Raw genomic sequence first — 27164 nt, 5'->3', positions numbered from 1 at the left:
GGCGGACTAAGGCTGGCCTGCCACTCCAGCGAGCAGGCTATCTGCTGGTTCCCGGCTGCTCCGACTAGCCATTGCCGCCGCCTCACCTCTGCTGCCAGTAGCCTCGCCGTCGGGGAGCCCTAGCGCAGCGTCCGCCCTCAGCATGATGGACTTGGAATTGCCACCGCCAGGACTACAGTCCCAGCAGGTGCTGCCCTGGCCTTCGGGCCCCTCAGCTATGCCAAGAATGGGGCAAGGGCTCGAGGGGACTGTGGCCCCGGGAGGGAGGGACTGTATGAGCCAGGACTACGACGGCAAGGCCTGGGAACTGCCCCGCCGGGCTAGGAGAGCGACGGAGGATGTTGGGGCCGCGACGATTGTGGGGTCCTAGCCTAAGGTCCCCAGGGGCGGCGGGGTTGGGGTATGAAGGAAGCTCCGGCTTCGCGGGGCCAGGCAGGGACACCACCGCCCCCTTGGTGGGGAGGCACAGCGGCGGCGAGGCGGGAGGAGGTGGATGCTGGCGGTCTAAACCGGCGCCGCCCGGCCTTTTCCGGGGCAGCGTAGTTTCCTAGATTCGGTGCCGGTAAAAATGTGCCTAGTCACGGGGCCGCGCTCGGGGGAGCTGAGGTTTCTCCTCGGCGTCGGCCCGGAAGCTCTCCCTAACTCTCATCCTACGACGCGGTGCGCTCGGCCGTCTGTAGCCTCAGCCCGAGAGCTGATCGTCTGTAGGATCACGCTTGTCCGTCTTGATCTAGAAAAGCCCAGCCCTCCGGGGGCGGAGGAGAAAGTCACCGGGTGGCCCTCGTGCTCAGGCGCCCCGACGGGCGGCCTGCCGGCAGGGCTCCGCGCGCCCCCTCGACCTGGGAATCCGGGGATGGCCTCGCGCCCGGCGCAAGGACGTGCCGACTTGGGCGGCGGGCTTCGAGGTTCGAGTCGGCCCCATGCGGGGCTGTATGTTCTGAGTATCGTGACTCGCGGGGCCCCACGTTGTGTGCGTGGCTGTGGCCTCCGGGTGGCTTACAACGGTCAGTTGGCAGTCACAGAGGCCCTCGGTTGGCCCTTTCCTGCTCTATAGCGTGCAAACCTCGCTTCTCTGGGGCCAAGGGACAAGTTGGAGCTGTTGATCAGTTGCGCAATTGTTATTTTCCCCTGGGCGGCTTTGTCTTTGGATTTAGCATTACAGAGTTGCAATGCCAAAATGTATAAGGCAGAATATTCAGTTCCTTGCCGTCAAGGGTAAGAGTAATAGATTAGAATTTGTTGCTTTTTATACAGTTGCAGAAGTTTTGCTTTTAGACATTTATTATCCTTCCCTTGTGTCCTTCATACATTTTTTTCCTCGCTGTTTGAGATTCTGCCTCAATTTTCTTAGCATGTTGCGCACTTTTATGAAGACAGAATGGGACGCTTGCGTTTCATAACACTTTCTTGCTAAGTTTTCGACACTGTTATGTAAGTGAAAACCAGTTTCTGGTTATACTTCAGGCACTTTTAAAGAAGTAAATGCTTACACTGCCAAAAAAAAGTCTGAATTGGAGTTTTAGAAAAAGAAACCATTTAGCTCAAGGAAATGTATAACTCAATAAACAGTTAGTTTAAATGTAAAGTTTTCAGCCGACTTTGGAAGGTACTGGTGTAAGATTTTAAGCTACTGACAGTACATTAATTCTACTCGTCCCTTGAACTTGGCCCTAGAAATGATTGGGTTCGTAGCCTGGTTTTCATTAGGATGGATAAGTAAACTGTACTTTCTGATTTCTGCCCTTCATTAGTAATCAAAAGGAATGCTTTCTGGCCACAGGATACAAATGAACTTTGACTGTAAAGTTTTTTTTCTCTCTTGTGTGTAGAATAACATTTCATTTACAGAAATGGCAGATGTGCTGCTTTCTCTTCCACGTGAAAGCTTTGTTTGCTAAAGATAATTCTAGTTCTCTCCAGATATTGATTTAATTATTTGAAGACTTTGAAAAAATAATTTAAGATCATAATTAATCTTAAAGAGTTGTTTGATAGTCCAGAAGGATTCGAATTGGGTTCTATATTTGAACAAATGGTTAGAGACGTTAGCCAGTTGTATAGTTGTGGCATGATACATTTTTTAACTATGCTCACAACAGCGAGTAGACTCAGTGCTTCTTCATCTCAGGGGGAAACCATCCATTACTTTTCCCCTGGTGTCTTGGGGAGATAAAATACTTTTCTTGAAGACAAAAGATGAAGTTGCTCTTAAATGAGACATGCGAGATTATTATTACAGACACATAGGATTGGCCTCTCCAGTGACGGAGAAGAAGGGAGAACAACCTAAGAAAAACTTGACTTCTAGATATGTGGAACATCTCTGAATCTCTGAGACATTACAGAAGCCACACGCAGGTGGTTAAACACAGCTACATCAGTCTCTCTGCCTTAAAAATAGCCAGGACCATTTCGAAATTCCATTTGTATTAACAGTGGCCCTTGAAAGCAGTGCTGAGGAACAGCCCCCTTTTAGGATTAACAGGAAGAGTTGAGAGCCAGATATATGTTTTTTCTTAATATATTTATTTTTATTTAGGATGTGTCACGCTCAGCAAAGCCGCAGGAAAGGGGAGCACTTGGGTAGTTACCCTTATTTCTAGATATTTCCTCTGCCACAATCCAGCATATTTAAAAGATTTTCATAACTATATCCTTCTTAACTTTGTCTTGAACTAGGATTAGCTTGAGGATGTAGGAAAAACTAAGTGCTTACATGTTAGAGAGTTAGTGGACACTCCCTTTCAAGTCAAACAATACGGTAACTGCCTCAGATGTATAATTTCTCAGTAACCCCTCCAAACCACCATCAACGACTTTTTATCTTCCCTGTCCAGGTTAGGAGAGAGGCAGGCAAAGAGGCCATTACTCCTCCAGGATGACCCAACTGTTTTGTATTAAAGCTAGAATTCAAATGTAGCCTAACTCCAAGGGCTGAGTCTTTACTTCCAAACTGAACCAAAGGGAATTTAAAGCAGAAGCACAAAGCTTCCCTTTGAAACTCGGTAGATTGGAGGGGGTGGGGGACCCAGGAGGTGAGGCCGGAATGATAAAGGCTCTACACCCTTCACACTTACCTAGGTTCTTAATAACCATGTGAGAAGGAGCGGATCCTTTCAATTACAGCAAGGATGAGTAAGCCGGCAGTGGGCTGGTGCCTGTGGTCCAGTCCAGGAAGACAGAGGCAGGTCCAGGCTGCTTTCGTTTGGAGAGGCAGGATGTTTTTTTCCTGTAATAATCGTTTTTAAAGCAGTGTCTGAGAGTCTGCTTCACATTTTCCAGTGACCATTTACCCTTTCCTAAGTTAAATCTTAGCTGTGGGCATCTTTGTCTTTGCCTCATTATTCACAATCTCCTGTGTTTATTCTGGGGTGATGATCAAAATTATGTTTAGTAAGGATATGTTGTACAGTGTGAACAACAGGGGAAGACTAGTTTGAAGGAAGGTAGGTTTGGGGTTGGGGGACAGTGGGTTGAACATACCTAGCAGAAACCTGCTGGCTCAAACTAAACACTAAGCCCCTGCCTTGGTTGAAAACAGCGTTTAGGCCTCAAGACTCTCTGGTTTACCTGGAGCTTTGAGACTAGTACATTTGAAGATTAACTACTTTATTTCCTGGTCTTACTTACTGTTAAATTTTGTTAGGAATTATTGTCTGATTTTACTGACAATAGTTAAATATACTTCAAAGGACCATTAGGGTTTGTCGGATTATTTACCTGAATTTCCTGTATGTAAGTCCAGATTCTTGCCTGGGTCACCCACTTCAGCATGTGCTGAACACTTGGTGAATTTGATAAGAGTTTGGTAATGATTACCCTGTTTTGCTCCGTCCGTGGCTGTAAAAGGAATCACATTACTGTGATATGTAGAAGAGTTTATTTTGATGATGTGATATCCAGAAGGTACTGAAATTTCATTGCCACAAGTGCCAACAGCATTTAGGAAGGAGGGCTTTAAGGTAAGAAACCAAGACTTGGACAGTTGATAATGATATGTTTTATAGATGGGAAAGCAAAAATGGGTTTAAGTTTATGGAAAATACAAGTGCATTCTTATGAGAGTTTGTCCCTCAGAAAAAACAAAACAGACTCCTATATTGGGCTTCTCTATATATGCTTCGCTATAATGATGTTAAGAATTTGAATAATTCTATCAGTGGGAAGCAGCATAATGTTAATTTATCTTTAAAAAAAAAAAACAAACATCTGAACAATAATATGATTTCACAAAGCCCTGTGTTAGATTCTTCTTTTCTGGGGTACATTGTTGGGGTGCTAGGGAAAGACCAGGCCCTTACATGAATCACCTCTACCACTGAGCTTACCTCCCAGCTGTAAAAGGCTCTCCGTTCTAGAATGTAAGCAAACTTAGTCCATACCGTTGTCGTGTGAAGACAAATCCAGGGCCTAGGCTAGATTCTGAGCACCCAGCCTGTCTTATCCAGGCCCCTTTGATGACTGACTCAGACTCAGATCATTATAGTCCAGCAGCAGCTGCCTTCTGAAGAGTCTGATGAAGTGAAGTCTAACCGCCTGCCACACGGTTCATCCAGTTAAACCCATTTAGAATCTGGTGTGTTTATACTTACATAATCAACCCTATAGTCAATTTTGATCACTCTCTAAGGAAACCCTGGGCCCACTAGTAGCCACCACTTATTTCTCCAAGTTCCCCAAACTCCTAATAACCACGGAGTTACCTGTTTTTTCTTCTGGATTTGTCCAGGCTAATGGACAATGGAGCTATTGGAACTAATGGAGCCATTCTATGACTGGCTTGGCATGATATTTTGATACCCTTGTTATAACAGGTATCCTGTATCATTATTCCTTTGGATTGCTGAATACTACATTATATAGGCATATCACATTTCAAATTGAGGAACATTTGAGTCATTTCAACTTTTTATACTTCCAAATTTTGTTGTTTATTAGATTCACCTCCAGTATGTCAAATATTGTTGCCCACGCTGTATTCTATATTCGGTCAAAATCTCGAGGGATGGCTTTAGGCATTAGTGCTATGTGTTACGGCATCCCACTGGATTCCAAAGAGGACTGAGAACTAGTACCCTAGGGACCAGTAGGACTTTTCCATGACTCTTTCAGGAGTGTGGATAACTTGCAATAAGATTACTTAGAAACGGCATGCTAAAAGGCTGTCAGGTGGAGGTTAGAAAGATGGCTAAGAAATTTAAGAGTGCTTGCTGCTCTTGAAGATCCGAGTTCAGGTCCTAGCACCCATGTCAGGTGGCTTACAACTGCCCGGAACCCCAGCTCCAGAGCAACCGAGGTCACTGACCTCCCCTGGCGCCTGCGTGCACTAGTTACACACCCACAGGTAAGAAGTTTAAAAGGCAGCGAGTCAGGAGTGTGGTGATCACTCCTGTGATTCCAGCTCCTAGGTAGGAGTGCAGGCAGCTGGAGGACAGCCTGGCCTGCAGGGTATGTAGAACCCTGTCTTCAAACAAACAGGAGGAGAATGGAATGCTCCTGCTGGGTGGGCGTGAGTGTGGATTCCTGCACTCTCTTCATTCCTGTGCTTCTTTCCTTTCTCCAAAGAAAACCCTGGCACCTCCAAGCCAGCTCCACTGTTTGGTTGTGCCTGACTGAGGAAACTTTATAGTCCCGACCACAATGATCAATACTTATTGCCCAGATGATTTTCTGATTTGCACATTTGGTACTAGAGGCTGACTGTGCTGATGGGTGTAGTGCGAGTGGACTGCTGAGTGACCTCTGCAGCACACTTCTGCCTCCCCCGCTCAGGGCTCCCAGGCAGAGCTGGTTGGCACCACCCTAGCCATTTTAGTTGCTTAGTGGGGTATAATTTACCTGTCAGGAAGTTGGTAAAAGTTTGACTCCTGTTGCTTTTAAGATTTTGAAGAATAGAATATTATTTTTGTTCTTAAAAGACTTGAGATTTGGAGTGTGTCAGTACCTGCCATATGTGTTGAGAGGAAGGCCGTGAATGTTAGGGCTGTGTGATTGTGTGATTAAGCGACTGGCACACTGAATGGGGGAGTTGGAACTTGCCTGTGTGTCAGATCTGACATTCTTTCTGCTCAGCTGTAGCAGGAATTTGTAGCTTTGCACATGGAGCAGAAGCTAACCTCTGTCTAGCCCACGGCATTAGGTTAGAGGGGAAGAGGTTGTGGTTGGTGCCTGCCATGAGCAGAGTCTTGCAGAGCCGACTCTGATGGAATCATCACATCTCTTAGGAGTGACCAGGTTCGTTTTGCAGAACTGGACCCAGGGATTCAGTTTTTTGTTGTTTGGTTTTGTTTTTTGTTTTCTTGAGACAGGATCTCTTACAGTAGCCCAAGTTGTCTTTAAACTCACTAAAATCCAGTTCCTGCTCCCTTCTGCTTCCCTAGTATTGGACTTACAAGTGTGAACACACCAGGCCTGGCAAGGCAGAGGATCTTGCTTCTGTGAATAGAGAGTGCTGAAGAATCATGAACTTTTGTTATTAAACCATTTAAATGTTGGTGATGAAAATCAGGACATTCACCATTTTTATCTGCAGTAGGAAACACTGCCATGTTTTGAATGTTTTATTGTTGCTGGTGGCAGTTCTCAATGAAACAGTGAAATACACATTGAAAGCCACTCTCAAAAGGGTTTTGCTTCATGTCGTTCCTACTGGTTCCCAGGCTGAGAGTGGCCCTGCTCTAGGGACAGTCCCTTGAAATCTTTACCTGGCCTGAAGCAGTTAGTTCTGACTAATCCAGGGCCCAGTCTCTGCTATGTTGTTGGGCAGGCGTGTCTAGTCACTTTTAACTCTGTCTCATTGACCTTGACAAGTACAGTCCTCTGTCTGTCTCCAGAGATGTGGGTCAAAATGGCTCCTCTAGGAACAAACCTGTTCTTCTCCTGTCCTGGAACTGCAGAAAGTCCAAAGTTCAAGGGGTCTGTGTCTTGTGTGTTTCAGTTGTTCAGTTCACTTGATAAGGCTGTGTGGCTGTAAAGTGTTGGGTACGTGCTGCAAAAGATGGTAACTGAGAGAAGAGACAATCTTGGCTTTCTGTTACCAACTCACCTGTGCCTCAGTGTCTCAGGGACTGTAGCTTTAGAACCTATGGTACTAAACCCCTCAGGTGTTCCACTCTTCCTTGTAAAATACACATAACTCATGCAATGTAAATGCTTCATACAGAGGTACATTGCTAGGGGTAATAAAGCATACATAGTAACAGATAATTTAAAGAATTCTTTCAGTAGAGGGGTGCTTGAACCAACATTGTGACACTTGGATTTGGAGGGCCAACTAGACTACAGCACTGGCAGTTTGTAGGACAAGTTGCTGAAGTTCTGCTAGTAGCAGGCCCTAGACACGTTCTGCTGTTTACTCTTAACAAAAGGAACTGGGAAGATGGCTTAGTTTGTACAGCACTTGTTAAACCTGACATCTTGAGTTCAACTTCTCAAACCCATGTAAAGGTGGAGGGAGAGAACTAACTCCACAAAGCTATCCTTAACCTCCACATGCACGCATCACACAACAGTACTAAGTCTGTGTGGATATCCCGTTATAGTTGACAAAAGCTACTGGGAGTGGTTAAGCTACTTTTCAGGATCACAGTTTGCATGTGACAGTACAGGGAACACAGATTTCCCTGATCCCTGCTCTGGCTTCTGGGTTACCACCTCACCCTTTCTTCAGTCTTTCTCTGAAAGTGAAAGGGTCTTCTTTTGTTAGCTGCTGGAGAATGAAGGACTCTGTGCAGAGTGCTAGAGAGTTCCTGCCAAAGGGGCACTGTGTGCTCCTGTGCCCAGCTTCTCCATGGAGAACAGGCCTGTGGTACCAGAAGGCCCCACCCCTTGCTTCCCATACAAGACTCCTGGCTGCAGAACACTGAAGGATAATTACTGTCTTGTTTGTAGGGGACCCCCCCATCTCCTTGGTGAACTGCGTGTAATGGAGGCAAAGGGAGAGGAGCTCACGGACAGCCCTAGAGGCCGACACATTTGCTTGACTCTAGAGTAACTTGCTCAGACCCCTTTTCCCACCAAGGGCAGTGTTGCCTGGTGTGTTAGAACACTGACACAGGAGCCTATAGCTGCCAGGAGTTGGCCCTAAAAAGATGATTCAATATAATTCTTGTCTAGTGTATTTGAGGGCAGACTTAAAAACCACGCCATGTTTGTTTCTCCTCGTGTTCTCCACCTGAAGAAGTCTGAACAATGAGGTGAGAGTGCGGAAAGCTGTGAGTGGCTGGCTAAGTTGTGATGCCTAGGGAATAGCTTAGTGCTTTAAAAGAAGCTAGCCTCTGGGTGCAAATTCATCTTTTCTGACCATCATGAGGGGAACAGCTTATGTCATGAAGAAAATACACCTAGTCAGCAGTTAGATTGATGGATTAATTAGTTTTTTACTGCCTCCTGCATTGCAAACATCTGACTCTTGCTTTTTAAACAGACTCGCTATGTGGCAGAGTTAGCCTTGAACACTGAAGTCCAGGCCAGCCTAAGGCGCACAGAGTCACTTGGCCTCCTCCTGAATGCTGAGCTTCCGGGTCTGCACCCAGCACCCAGCATCCAGGTCACAGAATTCTTTTTGTGAACACTTCAAGATATAGTTGTATTTGTTCTCTTTTTTTTGGTTCTTTTTTTCGGAGCTGGGGACCGAACCCAGGGCCTTGCGCTTCCTAGTTGTTCTCTTAAAAACCAGAATTAAGGCTGGAAGTCTAGCTTGGGAATAGTAGAGCACTTGCCTAGTGTGCACCAGGCCCAAGGCTTGATGTCTAGCAACTTCCCCACTCTTCCTATAAGAGGTTTTTATCTTGAGTGTGCCAATATCCTTGAGATACAATACTTATTCTTGTATTCAGTGATGTCCAAGTATTGATAGAGGAATGGAGCTAAATAATTTTTTGCAACTGGTATTTGGTCATAAATCATATGAAAAAATGTGCCTTTGTTGCTTTGTTACTTTGAGCTATAACTTCAGATACCTATGGTTTACAATAAAAATATTGGATTCTGAAACTAAATAATGTGTTCTTACTCATTTCACAAATATTTATGAGGTCTACATCCAGACTTGCATGGCATGAAGATTTGTTCTAATCTTAGAGATAGTACAGCAGTTGTTCTTCAAGGATGTAAGTTTCTGAAATTGCCCTTTCTAATTACTCTAACCCTTTGGCTCTTGGTACTCCTGAATTGCAGGTTATGGTAATTATATGGTAATTAGCGTAATTCCATTAATGCGGTCTGTCCTTTGCGGGTACAGATTCTTATGATGCTTTGCGGTTGAATAGTTGCAGTTGAAAGGGAGTCTCTTACCTACCCTTTGTAGCTTGTGTTCTTAGGATATCTAGAAGAAGGTAGCATTTTCACTGGGCTTTTGAACTTTCTAGCCTATAGATTCCATTTGTTTTTAGCTTAGAAGCCCTTTCGGAAAACTGGGGAAGAGAGCAAGTGTGAGCAAGACTTCAGCATCGAAGGTGCAGGGCAGGTTAACTTGGGGAGGGCTCCAGTTCACCTGTGTTGTTAATTACACTGCGTCTGGATCACAGAGCGCCTGAAGTTTTGGAAGGTTTTAGAAAGGGCAGTGTACCTGGATTGGCTGTGGACAAGCAGGCTCTGTGGTGAGTCAGAAGATGGGCAGGTTAGAGGCTGCAGGGGATAGTGAGAGGCCCCTGCTGTACAGTACACGTGAATGTTCTTCTCATGCCTGGGCTTGTTTGCCACCAGCCCATGTATTGAGGATCTCTGATTGCAGCTGGGTTGTACCTTCTCAGCACACGGGAGGTCAAGGCTAGCCAGAGCTACAGAGCATGTTTGACTCTAGCTTGAGCTATATGAGACCCTGTCTCAATTCCTATCCACCCAACCACCAGTGCTCCTCCTCACCCCCCAAAAATAAAACTTTTAAAAGAGTAGATTTTCTGCATAGGTTACAGCACAAAATCAGCTGTGCTTGGCCTCACAGGGCCTATGTTGGAGTGCTCTGGTAGGAACTCCCCTGCCAGTATGCTCGGTGCCATTGATGAGGGTCAGGGGACCCCAGTGAGACTTGGTCCTTTGTTTTCAGAATATGTTCTTTTCTTTTCTGAAATGGCATGAAGGGGGAGTACCTCTTTTGGCCCTTCTGAGGTCAGTGTGTTGTCTGTAGCAATCCTTCCTTGGCTTCCAGTCATACTGACTATTAATATTCACTAAAGGAAGAATGAAACAGACAGAATTCTGACCTGAGCTGCAGTGTCTTTTGCCATCAGGCATGGCACTGTGTGCTATGACAAAATACTGTTGTTGGGCACAATCCTATCGCACCTGCGATGGAGGGAGCTCTCTTTCAGCAAAGAACTGAGGCCTCGCGGGAGGCCTTAGAGATAGATTGCTGCAGTGGGTTTTATTGTTTTTTTATTGTAGATTTGGTCTGTGATGTATATCAGTAAAACAAGCACACAGATATTCAACAAGTGGTACTTGCGGTTGTCATGCTGGGGAGAATTTGGATGGGTAGCAATGGGAGGTTTCCATTGGCCAGTTGTAAACAAAATTCCTCCTCCATTTGTAGCCTCATCAGAGCTCAGACTTCTGCCCCATGGTTTTCTTTGCCATAAACATCCTATTTTTGTGTGGCCTTTCTTACACATTCCCCAACCTTATTATATGCCACCTGCTTGGAAACTGGAGCCTCCTGGCCAGGCCTTTTGTGAATCTCAGCCCACAAAGGCCACATACACTGCCCAAGTTCCCCTGAGGACCCTCCAACCTGTTGCTGAATCCCTTGTCATTAAGCGGGTCGATAAGCCATGGAATAGAATGACTTTCAGATCTGTCTCTTCACTTGCACAAAAGTTTTTTACTCAGGGATTCAGGCCTAGGAACCTAGGGTCCTGTCATTACAGCTGGATAATAAGTTTGGAGGAAGGCTAAATCCAAACGCAAACCGAGCCAACCTTGTCCTCTCCTCACCCCCACCCCTTCTTTCAAGGTTTTAAAGTATTGTTTTATAATATCTCTTCCAAAATAACTTTGACTTTTAAAGTTAGCTGAGCAGTGAAGAAAAGAAAAACCTCCTGGGACCGGAAGAGCGATGGCACAGCTGAAAGGCATTTGTTGCCATGCAGGTGCTGGGTACATAAACAAGTTATGGCCTCACCTTCTATTTTTCCTGCAGTGGCTAAACCCAGAAAGAGTAGCTGCTTTCACAGTCACTGGCATTTGCTTCAGGGAGATAGCTTTATTAATAGTGTTGCTGCCACACCCCAGCTTGTCCTTTATACTTTAAAGATGCACTTCCACGCCTTTTTAATATGAAAGATCATTCTGAGGACTGGCGTGGCCTTGCCTTTCTGCTGAATTCGAACCCACTGTGAGGGTAGGGGAGTGGACATCATCACCTACACGGTGAACAGCAAGGTTGCTCAAGTCTTTCCGAGCTGTAGTGTGCTGTCCATTTTTCAAGCAGCCTCCCCAAAGCAGGGGGCTGAGGAGTAGAAGCCTGTGTTCTAGAGCGGGTGAGAACTCTCTCTGCAAGGTCACTGTGCGTGCTGTGGCTCTCACTGTCACAAAGCGTTGGGTGTTTGCTGGCAAAAGTACTAAAGCTCGTTGTGCTTCCATTTCCTTACTCCAGAATGACGGTGACTTACTGCCCGCTTGGTGGATTGCTGTGCATCCAGTTCTGGAACAAGTTTTTTGAGCACGTAGAAAGTATGTGATCAGTTCCTGAGCAATGTAGTAACACTCCCACGAACACTAATGTTCATATTCCCGTACTTTGTGTGATCATCCATGTTGGAACTCCATATTGGTTTTCCCCTTCGAACTTAAGTCTTTTCCTCCCAAAACCAGAGATGCTTTGTTTTGGCTTTTTGAGACAGGGTTTCCCTGAGTAGACTTGGCTGTTGCAGTATAAGGTCTACTCTCTCTGGACTTAGACTGTCCGCATTATAACCTTCCATCCTCAAAACCCAGTGTGACCAACGTCTTGCCCAACTATATAGTGATATACTATATATCACGGGTGTTTGGCTGTATGTGTTTCTGAGTACCACACGTGTGCCTGATGCCTTCAGAGTCCAGAAGAGAGTATCAGATTTCTGGGGAGTGGAGGCACAGACAGTTGTGAGTTGCCATATAGGTTCTGTGAACAGAACCCAGCTTATCTGTAAGAGCAGTGAGTGCTCTTCCCCACTGGTTACGTCCCTAATAATACTTCTTAATAGACCCAAATGGCTTTGTAGCAGTCAGCAACAATGGTGAGTACCATGATGCATTTTCAGATATATACATATGAAAGTAGTTGAAGTATAATTTCCAAGCTCAGGGTTAATTTATGTTTATTGGAAGCACAGAGTCCCTTAATTTCTGTCTGTTCTTTACACGATGTGTTTAGTAACCATGGTAATCATCTCATTTGTAAATTACGCTATTACGGAATAACATAAAAAGCGATTGAGTAGGTCATTGAGAGCCCTCCTTGTGATTCAGAGTCCCACCAGCTCTGTGAGATAATTGCTAACACCTAGGGCAGTTCGGAAGGGCTAATGTCCACAGTTGTAGCCTCAGGACCTTGTTAGCCACACAGAAGCATCTGCTTAGAGGACTCCTGAGGAGTGCATGGCCTTACAGTGGAGCCACTCCAGGGCTGCGCTGCCTCAGCCCGCAGCCACCTTGCAGTCTTCAAATGTGATGAGTGAAACCAAGAGGCTGGAACTTTAGTTTTAATGAACTTGACATTTACGAAGAGCAGAAGCTAACTCTCTGTTTAGTATGCCGTAAGCAGCCCTCCATAGTTCAGGAATTGGGGCTGGGGGCTCCTGGTCACGCTGTTGTAGGACAACGCTGCATGCTGTCTTGTTAGGTAAGATTATTGTGTGCTTCAGTACACTTGTCACCTTTAACATCACACCATTCCTGTTAGCATGTTAAAATACCGTTGCACCAAATTGGGTTCAGTACATTGTTCAAATTGAATTCTCTGTGTTTTTATTGCGTCTGAGCTGCAAACAATATCACTACATTATATTTCTCATAGAGTTCCTTTAGAGCATACTGTAATCTAAAATTAGTGTGCATTTTTACATTAAAACGTATTTTCAGTTGTAGTTCAGACATTATAAAATCAGAAACACTTAGAGATTTTAGAAATCTTCTAATTCAACCCCACCCTCTTACAGGTGCAGAAAGCGTCTGAACGTGTTTATAAATTGATTGGGCCCTGGTCATTGTTACAGTGGACTTGGCAACACAGTAGACCAGAGCTTCATCTTCTTCCTGTTACAAACAGAAAATCCGACACAGAGAAGACAGTATTGCGGGTAGAAAGGAATGTGGCTGCTGTCTGCTCACCAGTGGAAAGAGTGTGTTCAGTGGGTGTTTGCTGTGTGTTATTCCTGGGCAATGTAGTAACACTCCCACGAACACTAATGTTCATATTCCCGTACTTTGTGTGATCATTCATGTTGGAACTCCATACTGGTTTTCCCCTTCGAACTTAAGTCTTTTCCTCCCAAAGCCAGAGATGCTTTATTTCGGCTTTTTGAGACAGGATTTCCCTGAGTAGACTTGGCTGTCCTGAAACAAACTCTGTAGACCATGCTGGCTTCAAACTCAGAGACCTACCTGCTTTTGCCTACTGAGTGCTAGAATTAAAGGTTTTGAGCAGGGGATGCCACTATGCCCAACTCAAAGACATAAATTTAAAACAAAAAAAAAACTTTTAAACCAAACCCATAGTTTTTTGTTAAGAGAAAAGACAAAGAATTTGACCGTTTAGATAGAGTTCTGAGATCACTTAAAAGTTTAGGCCTTTTTGTGTCGTTCTGATTTCCCAGACCTGACTTGATATCTGTGACCAGAACCCTCAGGTATGGAGGTGGCCGGCAGCTTGAACTGCAGACACAGTCTATGTATCTTCCGTCTGTGACTGTTCCCCGTCCTCGTGTCTTCTTTCTCTCACATGACCTTTACACAGAGGCATAGGAATCACATGACATACAGATACAAGTGAATGTTTTGTGACCTTCAGTTACTTGAATGTCAGAGCCAGTGCCCAAGAATTGTCTTTCTCAAGGGGTGGACAAGGGCTATTGCCCAATTGCCCAGTCTTGGGAGGTTAGAGTCAGCTTTGTGTTGCTTTAGTGGGTATGTGGCCTACGTTGTCCAATTCAGGCCTTTTTGATCCACACTTGTTTCAGGCTGTTTGTTTGTGGTCAGGTTACCCTAGAGGTCAGCTCTAGATAGGCTGTGGCAGGGGCTGAGGGCTGCTCTTCTGTATTAAAGCATGCTATTCAGAACTGCTGGTGAGGAAGGCATGTCTCTGTGGAAGGGTTCAGGGTCCCTGGAGGCCTTATCTTGTCAGATGTCAGCTGGGTTTCTGTTAACAGGGTTTTATAGGATGTTAATTTAGCCTCACAGCCAAGTTCCACACAGCAGGTTTTTGTTATTTGGGGTTTTTGTTTGTTTTTGGCTTTTGCTTTTGTCCTACTTTGCTTGGACTAGGTTTTGCCTTGTAGCTCAGGCTGGCTTCCAGTTTAAAGATTTGTTTTATTTATTTTATATATGTGAGTACACTGTTGCTGTCTTCAGACACACCAGAAGAGGGCATCAGATCCTATTACAGATGGTTGTGAGCCACCATGTGGTTGCTGGGATTTGAACTCAGGACCTCTGGAAGAGCAGTCAGTGCTCTTAACCGCTGAGCCAGCCCTGGCTTCCAGTTTAACAGCAGTACTTCTTTCTGCCCCTGCATTCTGCGTGCAGGATGATGGGGTATGTGTTAGTGCACCTGGCAACAGTATCAGTGTCGGTGTTCAGAGAGATGCATAGAAGTTTGTGATTTTTCTTAGTAGAAGAAACTGTAATGCAGGGGCTGGAGAAATGACTAAACAGTTAAGAGCACAGGCTGCTCTTGGAGAGGACCTGTGTTTGAGTCATAACATCCACACAGTGGCTCATGACCATCCATAACTCCAGTTCCAGAGGATGTGACACCCTCTTCTGACCGCAGCAGGCATATCAGGCACGTACATGATGAAATCATGTAAACAAAACACATATAAAGTAAATTTAAAAGGATTTTAAGGAATTGTAATGAGAAAGTCTATATGAAATGTGTGTTTCGTGGACCAGATAGATGTGCTCTCCTGTGTTCTGCTCAGTCACAAAAAGCCTGTCATCAGTTGTCCACTAGCATCTTGAGCCTCAGATTATTAGTTTATAGCCCTGGAGTTGGCTGTGAGCTCCTAAATCACTGTTAGCTTTCTTTACGGTCAGTTGCATCATGTTCTAAGTGTCAGTCAATGGCCAACAGACAGACACAGTCTTAGAAGGAATCTTTTCCTAGACTTTAAAGAGCCAGTGATGGGCCAGCCTGGCTGGACTTGTCTCCTTTCTTCTGTGTCTTGTCCTCAGCAGTCTGAGGCTTGGCTGTGCTTGCTGTGCTGGAGTGTTGCTGCCGATAAGACTTCCCCCACCTACTCTTACCTTTGTACACTTCATCCTCTGGATTTTATCCCTGTGGATGGCAGGCAGCTGAACAGGAGCTTGGCTAGAGCGTGGCTGAGCATGGACTCAGGTGAGTTTATTGGGGCTGGAGAGATGGCTCAGTGGTTAAGAGTGCTTCCAGAGGTCCTGAGCTCAGTTCCCAGCCACCACATGGTGGCTCACAACCATCTGTGATGGGATCTGATGCCCTCTTCTGGCATGCACCATATGTGCACACAGAACACTCATCATAAATAAATTAAATTTAAAACAAAACAGTGAGTACTCTTAACGGCTGAGCCATCTCACCATTCTGTAAACTGAACCTAGTGGCAGGAGAGCTGGCTCAGTGATTGAGTGATTGGTGCACAGTTATGAGGACTGAGTTGGGAATCCAGCACTCACATAACAAACAGGCAAGGTCTCGTGCATGCCTGTAACCCCAGGGTCTTGGGGGGCAGGATTATTAGAGCTTGCTGGCTGCTAGCCTGGCTTTCAAAAAAAACATGAACCCCAGATTCAAGGAGGGACCCTGCCTCAAAGTGGTAAGACCAGATGATGAGGACACCTTCCTCTGGCCTCTACTCCCATGTGTTGGCATATGCACCCACACACGAAAACATGGAAAGGTTTTTAAAAGCAGTCAGGTGTGGTGGTTCCCAGTAAGTACTTGAGAGGCAGAGAAGGTGGGTCCCTCAGTTTGAGGCCAACCTAGTCTACTGACTGAGTTCCAGGGCAGTTAGAGAAGCCTTGTCTGGGGGCTCAGGGCGGGAGCTCATTGAAAAGGGAGAGTGAAATAGAGGTACATCCTTTTTCCTCTGTTAGCATGGTAGAAAATGATAGAGAAGTAGTCTAGAGGTAGTTTTAAAATTCCTTGCCCTCTGCCCTTGGGGGGGCAAGTTACCTCTCCTTTGCAGGACGAGAGGACTATCTAGCTGATTCCCACGGCCCTTTCAGCAGTAGGCATTCCATGACTGTGTGGCATAAACAGTGGTTCCCATGTGATCTGAGTCCCATGTACCAAAAAGTCCAGATGTAAGGAGGAAGGCTCCAGGGATGACAGCTTTCCCTGAGCTAGGGAACTGAAGCTTGGGGGTGGGGGTGCGCACAGTTGAGAACAAGGGAAAACACTGCCACTGTCAAGCAGGAAGACCAAGAGCACACGGTTGGGGCTGGGTTGACCGTATGCCTTAGTGCTTGTTTTGTTTTGAGCCCCGGTTCGTGAACTCAGTGTCCCTGCTGCACTGATTACAGGTGTGCGCGGCCATGCCTGACACCTGTTGCTTTCACTCACTGAGTCGGACTTCGGGAGTCCAGACTTATCCCTTGTCACGGTGTTCATGAGAGTTGTATGTGGCGGCAGTTACTGCTTCTGTTGTGTCTCTGCAGATTTAGTGGCTCTTCTCGGTGCTGCCAGAGGTCCTTAATGCTGCTCGTGATGTCTCCTAACGGGGACTGCTTATTTATCCTTGCATCCCTGGCACCTTGCACTGTTTCTGACACCATGGATGTGACCTGTGTGGATGTAGATGGTAGATAGACCAGCGATCTACTTAGACTGTACTGTAACCTTGTTGTTCTTGACTGCCACTTTCCTAACGACCACTTTTTGACCAGAGTTTTAGCCATCAGTGCATATTACTGTAATATTGCTTGCTCTTGCTGGCTTCAGCAATCAGGAGGCACAGGCAGGTAGATCTCCCAAGTTCAAGGACAGCCAGGGTAACACCAAATAACCTTGTCTGGGGGGAATCATATTTTAAAAAAGTTCACAGTTTAAAAAAGTTAGCAGAAGAGTGGGGCTCGAGAGATGGCTCAGTGGTTAAGAGCACTGACTGTTCTTCCAGAGGTTCTGAGTTCAATTCCCAGCAACCACATGGTGGCTCACAACCATGTAATGGGATCTGATGCCCTCTTCTGGTGTGTCTGAAGACAGTTACATTGTGCTTATATATAATAAAAAAGTTAGCAGAGCCTTTGGGAAGTACCCTAAAAGTGCTTGTGGTTCATTAAAAAAAAAAAAAAAACTTTTTAAGTGTTCTCTATGATCTAAATATAATTCATTACATTATATTCATATAGAAAATCCCTCGGCACCACTGATACCAACATAGCCATGTCTCAAGATCCAGGGTCTTTGTCTGACTGCAACAGTTTTTACCTATCCTTCAGCCTAGGTTGGCTGTCTGTGATTGTTGGCTATTTTTAGCTAATTGTTAATTGGTTAGATCTAAAAATGACCTTGAATACTGAACTAAATACTTTAGTTTGGGGACCCTAAAAGAGGATAAAGAAGCTTGAAGCATTGAGAAGCACCAGCAGTTTCTGTGAAGAATCTCTGATTTGAGGCCTCCCTCCTTGAGCTGACCGGGTCAGAGAGGTCAAGGGTGGAGACAGCAAGGCACTGAGCTGCCTGGAGTCTCCTGGTTTGTTTCCACTCGGTAAAGTAGATTAGGAGGATGGAGACAGTGTTCCCAAAGGTTCTTTTGGTAATGATGAGTGCATGGCGTTCTAACAGTAACTGAAGCGTGTTCACCAAGTGCTTTCTCTGGGGGGCTTGCTCACGCAGAATGGGGAGATTTAGACAACTGTATCCTAAAGATTGCTGTTCTCCTGGCAGTGTTGGGGCCACCCTTTGTAACCTCTTATAAACCCTAGCCCTGCCCTGCACCAGCACAGCCAGATTGTAACTCTTGAAAGCCAACTGTGAAACTTCTTGTGGAGAAGTCAGACAGAGCTCGGTGGTTTCTCCAACAGGTAGGGGGTTACCCAGTGTTTGGAAAGTGAATGTCCTTTGTGATTTCATTTTGACCACATTACAGATAATGCCTCTGGAGAAAGTCGGGGTTCTGACTGCCTTCCCTTCCCAGCCTTGCGCTGTCTTGCATCATGCATTGCAGGTTATGGACTGCGTAGTGGATGAGAGTTCCAGTAAGCTGGCCGGATCACAGTTCTTAGACTGAGTGAGTCATTGCTAAGAAGCTTGCTTGAGAACAGGAGGCAGCCCATGAGAGTGTGCATGGTGCCTGGTAACCTGCCAGGCTGAGGAAGCAGACCACTTTCTAGCCTAAACAAAGTGGAGGAGTCTCCACAGCCTAGGGAGTGAACGGTACATTCGTGATCAAACGCTTTAATTTTGCTGGGTGGTTTGTATTTGGTATGAATTTGGGAATTTTTATGTGGTGAAAATCTCTAGTTTTTGACTATGAGGATTTCTGTAGGAGGAAAACTTGGGTTGGTGTTGAGTGTAAAAGTCTGCCAAGTATATCTCTGAGTTGTTTAACCAGTTCTTTCCACTGTTGCTGAGGTAACAGACACAAACAGCAATATTTGTACCTGATCTAGACAGCTGTAGGCCCTCTTTGAACCCACACTATTCTGTAGTTAATTATTCTATATATTTTATCACCTATTCCACAGTAATAACAGAAAGAATTAGAAAATTAACCCGAGACCCAAAAGAGCTCGGTGTGGGGCTGACTGCAGTGAACTGTGGGCGTCTTCTGCCTCTGGGATCTGTGTTGAAAAGCAGATGGCATTATATTGTCCACCGTGTAATGCAGTGTGGGACAGGAAACTTAGAGAAGTAAATGGGTAAATCTGTCTGGAGTTATTTATTACTACAAGTAATACTACAAGTATTAATAAATAAAGACTTTATTAGGCAGTTTGACCACACAGTAGGACCTTGTAAATGATTGTGCAGCTGTTACTCTGTTAAGATTTGTGCGTTCCCTCATTGCCCTTACAGAATCTGACAGCTCTCTCCTGGATGACTTTCAGACTGTAGAACATATCCAGTTTTATTAAAAAAAATTTGGGCGTTGTCTATTAAGGGGGAAGCTAAACCAGATTTACCTTCTAGGTGAATAATATATGTTCACAGGATATCATAATGAGATATATGTTAGGACAGTGTAGCCAAGTGTTTCTCTCACTCTAGACGTTCTAGTAACTAATGTGTGCATGAAGAAGAGGGTGCAGAGAAACAGAGGCTAAACTAAGGTCGGTATTTTGGAGTATGTTTATGCCTGTGTGTAACCCCAGCATTTAGGAGGGTGAGTGAGGAGGGTGATGAGGTCAGCCTGGCCTCCATAGTGAGATCCTGTCTCAATAAAGGGGTGAGGGTAGGGGAGAACAATCTTTACTTTAAAGTTAGAAACAAAGACCAGTATTTTATTCTGTGCTAAATGACAAGTACAGTTTATTATTTTTAACAGCTTGTTGAGCTACTGTTTTTGTGGTGATGGAAAGAGGGCATTGTAGGTAAAGGCACCTGCTCCCAACCTGGTAGCCTTAGTGCCTACCTAGGACCCCATGGTAGAGAGAGAGAAATAGCTCTGCAAGCTGTCCTCTGACTGCTATTCATTCTCTGTGGCACATGTTGTGTCTGGTTCCCCCTGCATCCTGCTGCCACCCCAATACAAAGTAATAAAAATCTTATTTTAAGATACAATTTTAATTTTAATAATATGCCAAGTTCTCAGTTTATTAAATAGCTTTAGTGTTGGGTGGGATTGTTTTAAAATCTTCTGCTAAATGTTTGTTCAAAGGACTAAGATTGGCTTAAAACACATGTGACTTCAGTGTTCAAGGTCACTGTTTATCCTTGTGCAGAGATGTTTATTTCAAAATGGCATGAATTTGTTGTCAAACTGTACCATTTTATGAGGCCTGTAATGGATTACCCAGACAGCAAATAAGTACTCCACATTTTGAATATAACTTTTTGTTAGAGTAGATGGCAATTGGATGTGACTTGTCCAACATTTTGCTTCTTACTGTCTCTTGCATAAGCTAAGTTTGCAGCAGAATTTGGAATACACCCAGGAATCCATAAGTGGCAGGCAGTGTTTGCCCCATACGTCACAAGGCTTACCCTGGCACTTAGATTACCCTTGGGCAGCTTTTTCCAGTCTAAGAAGATACCTGTTGGAATGCTGCGCTATCGGTTCCCTGCTTTCGGTTTCCTTCCCAGACTGATTGTGTGGCCTTCCCTTCTGGGAGACCCACAAGGTGGGGGTCAGACAGCTAGCTGCTCTTCAAAGCTTTGGCTGTGAATAGTGGAAGGTCCCCTCAGACACTTCTCTTCCCTCTGTCTGCTGTCGTGTTCTCGCTTGTTAAGGGCTCCACCCTAGTATTTCCTCTTAGATGATGTTCCGGTTTCACAGAGCGGTGGGTCAGGGATAGGACTTTGTGGTATAAGTCATGTGCCAGTCACAAGGTTCCTCACAGGAAATGCTGAGTGCTTTGTTCATTACAGAAAATAGCACTTGTTCGTGGGCCTCCCAGGCAGTGCTGTGGGTTAACAGACTTCTGTAGATTTCTTCCCAGTGTAATGCTTTGACTCTTTCATACAGTATCTGAAGCTAGGTCACCGTGGCACACACTTGTAATCCTAGTTTTGAAAATCTGGGGCAGGAGGATTGCAGTGAGCAGTATGAAACCTGTCTGTCATAAAAGGGGGAAAAATCAAATTTCAGACATTTTCCTTCTGAAACTTGTGTGGAAATCTAAAATAACAAAATGTGTTAGGCACAAGAAGAAACTCCCTACGTTCAGATCAGAATGTCTGCATTCAGGCCTATGAGCATCACTGTGAACATGGGCTATCAGTTTTGATGCCAAGCAGGGTCAGCCCGAGCTTGATGGGAAATGTGTGCTGTTTAGGAATCCAAAGTATAAAAGATGCTTAAAATCAACTTTGCTTTACTTTCTAAAACTTACTTTAAGGGCGTGTGTGTGTGTGTGTGTGTGCGTGTGTGTGTGTGTGTGTGTGTGTGTGTGGTGTGTAGAAGCTAGAGGTGTCAGATTTCCTAGAGCTGGAGTTACAGGCAGTTGTGAACTCGGCAGTTGGCACATGGGTGCCGGGTCCTTTGGGCAGTGCGTGGTCTGCACTGCTAGGTTTTAAAAAGCAGTTTTCTTTTGCACACTTGGTAGCACAAACCTGAAAATACAAAGAAGAACTTCTGGGACCCTTTGAAGCCTGTGTGCTTGCCACAGTGATCATACTGAATATCCCCTGAGCCACTGGTAACAGCCAGGTATGGCTGGCATATACCTGTGATCCCAGCACTGGGAGATGCAGCTGAGAAGATGGAGTCAAGGCTAGATTGTTTTGGTTTGTGATCAGCCTGGGCTACATGCCCTAAAGAACAAAAAAAGAACAGGTGAAAACACCTCTTGGTGGCCTTCCTGCTAGAAATGCATGCTAGGCTGGGGGAGCCACTGTTTCAGCTCAGAACCAGGTGAGCTGAGCCTTCCTGGTTCTTGAGAAGGATCCTCCAAGGTGTCTCTTCTGATCACATTATGGGAAATGAAAAACAAAGATCTACTGGACTGGCTTAGGGTGTGCACTGAGGGAAAGTCACCATAGGAAAAGAAACTGTTAGTGGTGACTGACTGAATGGGTCTGTGGCTAATATAAAGTACATGGAGGTACTCACTGCTCTCAAGATTCCAACTACCACCAAACTCCATGTTTATGGGTATGTCTCGGCCCCCTTAAAGTTCAAAGACAACAAAAGTGCATGTTAACATGCCTCAAAGCAAGACCTAGGAGCTTCATTAGGACACATTCATGATTGATTTTGGGATAATGTTCAGTTAGTCTAGTGTTAATTCAGAGTCCACAATTTCATTGTTACACATTGGCCTGAAGTTTGGTCTTGCTTATAGCAGATCTCCCATTAGTGAACATTTGTTAACACTGGCTTATTTTATATTTGTGAAGAAATTTGTCTCCTTTGGTAACCCTCTGTCTGTATGCTGGGGTAGGAAAGAATAGTTAACACCTTCTGAAGTTTTGAAGCATTATCATATGGTGGAAACAGGAAAAAACAGTTGTTAAAGTCAACTCTGGGCATGATTGGCACTGATGATTTTAGGGTAAGTCCCTAGAAATTGTCATCAAGTCCTTCAGGGCTCGGGTCAGACATGTGAACAGGTGGTTCAACAGAAACTGTTTCAGTCCTCATTTGTGCATAATTAGGAGTGGAAGCAGGTGGTGGTGGTATAGCCCAGCACTTGGTCAACAGAGAGGAGGGTTAGTAGTTCAAGGCTGGCTTGGGCTACATGATTCTGTTTCAGAAAACAAAAACCTGCCTGGGCCATGGTGGCACATGCCTTTAATCCTGGCATAGGCGGAGGCAGGGGATCTCTGAGTTTGAGGGCAGCCTGGTCTGCGGATCAGGTTCTAGGACAGCCAGGACTACACAGAGAAACCCTGTCTCAACTAAAACAAAGCAAAAACCCTGGATATTGGTTTTATTCTGGGGTGTGTGTTTGTTGAGACAGCGTTCATGGCAGCCATGAGTGGCTCATGCATCTGCTGTAATCTCTATTCTAAAGAGGTAGGGTATGTCTGTAGGTGTGTGTGCATGCATGTGCTGGAGAGATGGCTCAGTGGTTAAGAGCACTAGCTTCTCTTCCAGAGGTCCTGAGTTCAATTCCCAGCAACCACATGGTGGCTTACAACCATCTGTAATGGGATCTGATGCCCTCTTCTTGCCTACGGGCATACATGCAGGCAGAACGTTGGATATATAATAAATCTTTTAAAAGGAGAGAGACGTGGAGTTCTTAGAAGCATAAGTTTGGCTATTTCTATTGTTTTGCAGTCATTAGTGATCCAAACTGATTGGAATGGGTAGCTATATGTATGCTGTTGCTTTAGCAAGTATGTGTTGAATGAATGGACTAACAGTCTTCTAGCTTCCTCCATCTGTACTCGTTCAGTTAGTTTGTATCTCCCCCATCCGTGATGGCATGCAGTGAATGAACCCATGTGGACCACCTTAACCGTGGTTTCTCCTCCCTTTTCTGTTTTAAACATAGGACATGGATTTGATTGACATCCTTTGGAGGCAAGACATAGATCTTGGGGTAAGTCGAGAAGTGTTTGACTTTAGTCAGCGACAGAAGGATTATGAGCTGGAAAAACAGAAAAAACTCGAAAAGGAGAGACAAGAGCAACTCCAGAAGGAACAGGAGAAGGCCTTTTTTGCTCAGTTACAACTGGATGAAGAGACCGGAGAATTCCTCCCAATTCAGCCAGCCCAGCACATCCAGACAGACACCAGTGGATCTGTCAGCTACTCCCAGGTACACTTGGTTCTGGTGGGGTCTGAGGAAAACTCGACTGAGAAAGCCGACCATCGGATTTGAGCTCTTGGTCTGCCATTTGTGGGGATATTAAGTTCCCAAGCTTAGCTTCCTGATGAATTGAGTACCTGAGCTCCTTTGAGAATTCTTTCGATGATCAGGACACAGATCACGGGGCATACTTTGTGAGTTACAGAATCATCCTGTTGGGAGGGAGCAGACATGGCAGGCGTTCTGTTGGTAGGAGGAGTGGGCATTGTTCACTGCTGTGGCAGGCGTGATCTGAATTGTATGAGTAACTGATGTAGCTGTGTCAAGTACAATTCCCATGCTATAAGTTGATAAACAACTAAAGCTCACAAGGGTTAAATCATTTGCCTAGATCACTCAAAAATGAAGGGAGTTTATTGCCTAGCACAGAGCCCTGGGTTCGGTCCCCTAGCACAGTTTATTAGGGACTAATGATTTGAACACAAGTGATCTGGTTTGAATCTGTAAAACAAATTGATTTCTGAAATGAGTTCATAGGTTATTTTATGAACAGCTCTTTTTTTTTTTTTTTTTTTTTTTTTTGGTTTTTTTTTGGAGCTGGGGACCGAACCCAGGGCCTTACGCTTCCTAGGCAAGCCCTCTACCGCTGAGCTAAATCCCCAACCCCGTTATGAACAGCTCTTAATGCTAGTCATGGCCCCTGGGCTTAGAACATTTAACAAATGATGTTCCTTTGTGCCTTTCCCTTACTCCAGGTTGCCCACATTCCCAAACAAGATGCCTTGTACTTTGAAGACTGTATGCAGCTTTTGGCAGAGACATTCCCATTTGTAGATGACCATGAGGTATAAAAATGTTTGCTTAATAGCAAAACTCTCTTTTCTGGAATTAGTCCCTTTCATGTGTATCCAATTGAGAGAATAAAAGAAAATTTTAGAAGGAAAAAGTTGATCAAAGAAATTATCAAATAAACTGTATCAGATATCTATACAACATTTAAAAATAAGACCTGCATACAATACTAAACCACAAGTCCATTTTACTGGATAGCTAGAAACAGGAATCAGAATAATTTTAACTGGAAAAATGGATATAGGTATATAAAATATTTTGTCTAGTAAAGAGCAACTATTAATCCGTACTTGGATTAAAAATCTTAATCTGTTGTTTGAAGCACTTTGCTAAATATTATGGGTACAAATTAAGTCGTAAGAAATGTTTTTATCCATTTTGAAGTCTACCTTTAAGTACATGGAGTGACATAAGCTAGTAGTGGATAAATGTGGAGACATTGGGGAGGAAGAAATGTTTCATTTTATAAAAGCAACCATTAGTGATCTGAAAGCTGCAGCTCCTGCCGCTGTCTGTTCTACAGGTCTTTGCTCTCACTCACGTAAATACCTTGTCAATCTTAGGTTTCTTCACCTACATTTCAGTCGCTTGCCCTGGATATTCCCAGCCACGTTGAGAGCTCAGTCTTCACCGCCCCTGATCAGGCTCAGTCACTCGATAGCTCTCTGGAGACGGCCATGACTGATTTAAGCAGCATACAGCAGGACATGGAGCAAGTTTGGCAGGAGCTATTTTCCATTCCCGAGTTACAGGTGAGAGAGCTCGATGAGTGTGCTGTCCTCTATGGGCCTTTTAAATTAGTCATCCTGGTTATTTATTATTGACATGCTACCTACTCAAAGGAAGAAACTGATGGCGCATTTAAATTACTCAGGAGAGCTTCCCAAACTCACTTAACACACAGAGTTTTTAGTTAATCAGACTGAATATTTCAGGACAAATTCACTGTAAGACTGAAAGCTAATTTAGAGTTCTGACAACCATAAAATATTTATCTGTTGAAAATGGGAGTTATCAGGATTATTGAAAAGAAGACCTTGGATTTGGGAGTAGGGAACTGATCTAAAACATTCATACAATGTGACCTTCTTTTCTAGTGTCTTAATACGGAAAACAAGCAGCAGGCTGAGACTACCACTGTCCCCAGCCCAGAGGCCACACTGACAGAGATGGACAGCAATTACCATTTTTACTCATCGATCCCCTCACTGGAAAAAGAAATGGACAGCTGTAGTCCACATTTCCTTCATGGTTTTGAGGATTCTTTTAGTAGCATCCTCTCCACGGATGATGCCAGCCAGCTGAACTCCTTAGACTCAAATCCCACCTTGAACACAGATTTCGGTGATGAATTTTACTCTGCTTTCCTAGCAGAGCCCAGTGGCGGTGGCAGCATGCCTTCCTCTGCTGCCATCAGTCAGTCGCTCTCAGAACTTCTGGGCGGGCCCATTGAGGGCTGTGATCTGTCCCTGTGTAAAGCTTTCAACCAGAAGCACACTGAAGGCACGGTGGAGTTCAATGACTCTGACTCCGGCATTTCACTGAACACAAGTCCCAGCCGAGCATCCCCAGAGCACTCTGTGGAGTCTTCCATTTACGGAGACCCACCGCCTGGGTTCAGTGACTCGGAAATGGAAGAGCTAGACAGTGCCCCTGGAAGTGTCAAACAGAATGGACCTAAAGCACAGCCAACACATTCTTCTGGGGATACAGTACAGCCTCTGTCGCCAGCTCAAGGGCACAGTGCTGCTGTGCACGAATCCCAGTGTGAAAATACAACAAAAAAAGAAGTACCTGTGAGTCCTGGTCATCAAAAAGTCCCATTCACAAAAGACAAACATTCAAGCCGATTAGAGGCTCATCTCACAAGAGATGAGCTTAGGGCAAAAGCTCTCCATATTCCATTCCCTGTCGAAAAAATCATTAACCTCCCTGTTGATGACTTCAATGAAATGATGTCCAAGGAGCAATTCAACGAAGCTCAGCTTGCATTAATTCGAGATATACGCAGGAGAGGGAAGAATAAAGTTGCCGCTCAGAACTGTAGGAAAAGGAAGCTGGAAAACATTGTAGAGCTGGAGCAAGACTTGGGCCACTTAAAAGATGAGAGAGAAAAACTACTCAGAGAAAAGGGAGAAAACGACAGAAACCTCCATCTTCTGAAAAGGAAACTCAGCACTTTGTATCTGGAAGTCTTCAGCATGTTACGTGATGAGGATGGAAAACCTTACTCTCCCAGTGAGTACTCTCTGCAGCAGACCAGAGATGGCAACGTGTTCCTTGTTCCCAAGAGCAAGAAGCCGGATACAAAGAAAAACTAGGTTCGGGAGGATGGAGCCTTTTCTGAGCTAGTGTTTGTTTTGTACGGCTAAAACTTCCTACTGTGATGTGAAATGCAGAAACACTTTATAAGTAACTATGCAGAATTATAGCCAAAGCTAGTGTAGAAATAATATGAAACTTTACAAAGCATTAAAGTCTCAATGTTGAATCAGTTTCATTTTAACTCTCAAGTTAATTTCTTGGGCACCATTTGGGCTAGTTTCTGTGTAAGTGTAAATACTACAGAACTTATTTATACTGTTCTCATTTGTTACAGTCATAGACTTATATGACATCTGGCTAAAAGCAAACTATTGAAAACTAACCAAACCACTATACTTTTTTATATACTGTATGAACAAGAAATGACATTTTTATATTAAATTGTTTAGCTCTGATAAAAATTAAAAGGAGCTAGCACTAATAAAGGAATATCATGACTTAAATTA

General features: G+C 44.6%; 1 protein-coding gene across 2 annotated transcripts; it reads left to right on the top strand.

Annotated features, from left to right (window-relative positions):
• Nfe2l2 (nuclear factor, erythroid 2 like 2) lies at positions 1-27164 on the top strand. 2 transcript variants are annotated; one of them, XM_032903520.1, is made up of 5 exons: positions 1-187; positions 23284-23550; positions 24297-24386; positions 24978-25145; positions 25491-27164. In XM_032903520.1, exons 1-5 carry the CDS (start codon positions 143-145, stop codon positions 26712-26714), a joined length of 1794 nt encoding a protein of 597 aa, XP_032759411.1. In that variant the 5' UTR covers positions 1-142; the 3' UTR covers positions 26715-27164. The 2 variants fall into 2 exon arrangements, with proteins under 2 accessions (XP_032759411.1, XP_032759410.1); XM_032903519.1 differs by having other exon boundaries at positions 2-187; positions 24957-25145.

Source organism: Rattus rattus, chromosome 5 (genome assembly GCF_011064425.1).
Source record: "Rattus rattus isolate New Zealand chromosome 5, Rrattus_CSIRO_v1, whole genome shotgun sequence".
Classification (NCBI taxonomy): Eukaryota; Metazoa; Chordata; class Mammalia; order Rodentia; family Muridae; genus Rattus; species Rattus rattus.
This window is presented reverse-complemented; position numbering and strand designations above follow the sequence as displayed.

Bases quoted from the DNA above. Each gene is read 5' to 3' on its own strand.
- Nfe2l2 (XM_032903519.1), top strand. From the start codon at position 143: ATGATGGACTTGGAATTGCCACCGCCAGGACTACAGTCCCAGCAG. The intron at 23,551-24,296 runs GTACACTTGGTT...CCCTTACTCCAG, and splicing joins GATCTGTCAGCTACTCCCAG to GTTGCCCACATTCCCAAACA. The intron at 24,387-24,956 runs GTATAAAAATGT...TGTCAATCTTAG, and splicing joins CATTTGTAGATGACCATGAG to GTTTCTTCACCTACATTTCA.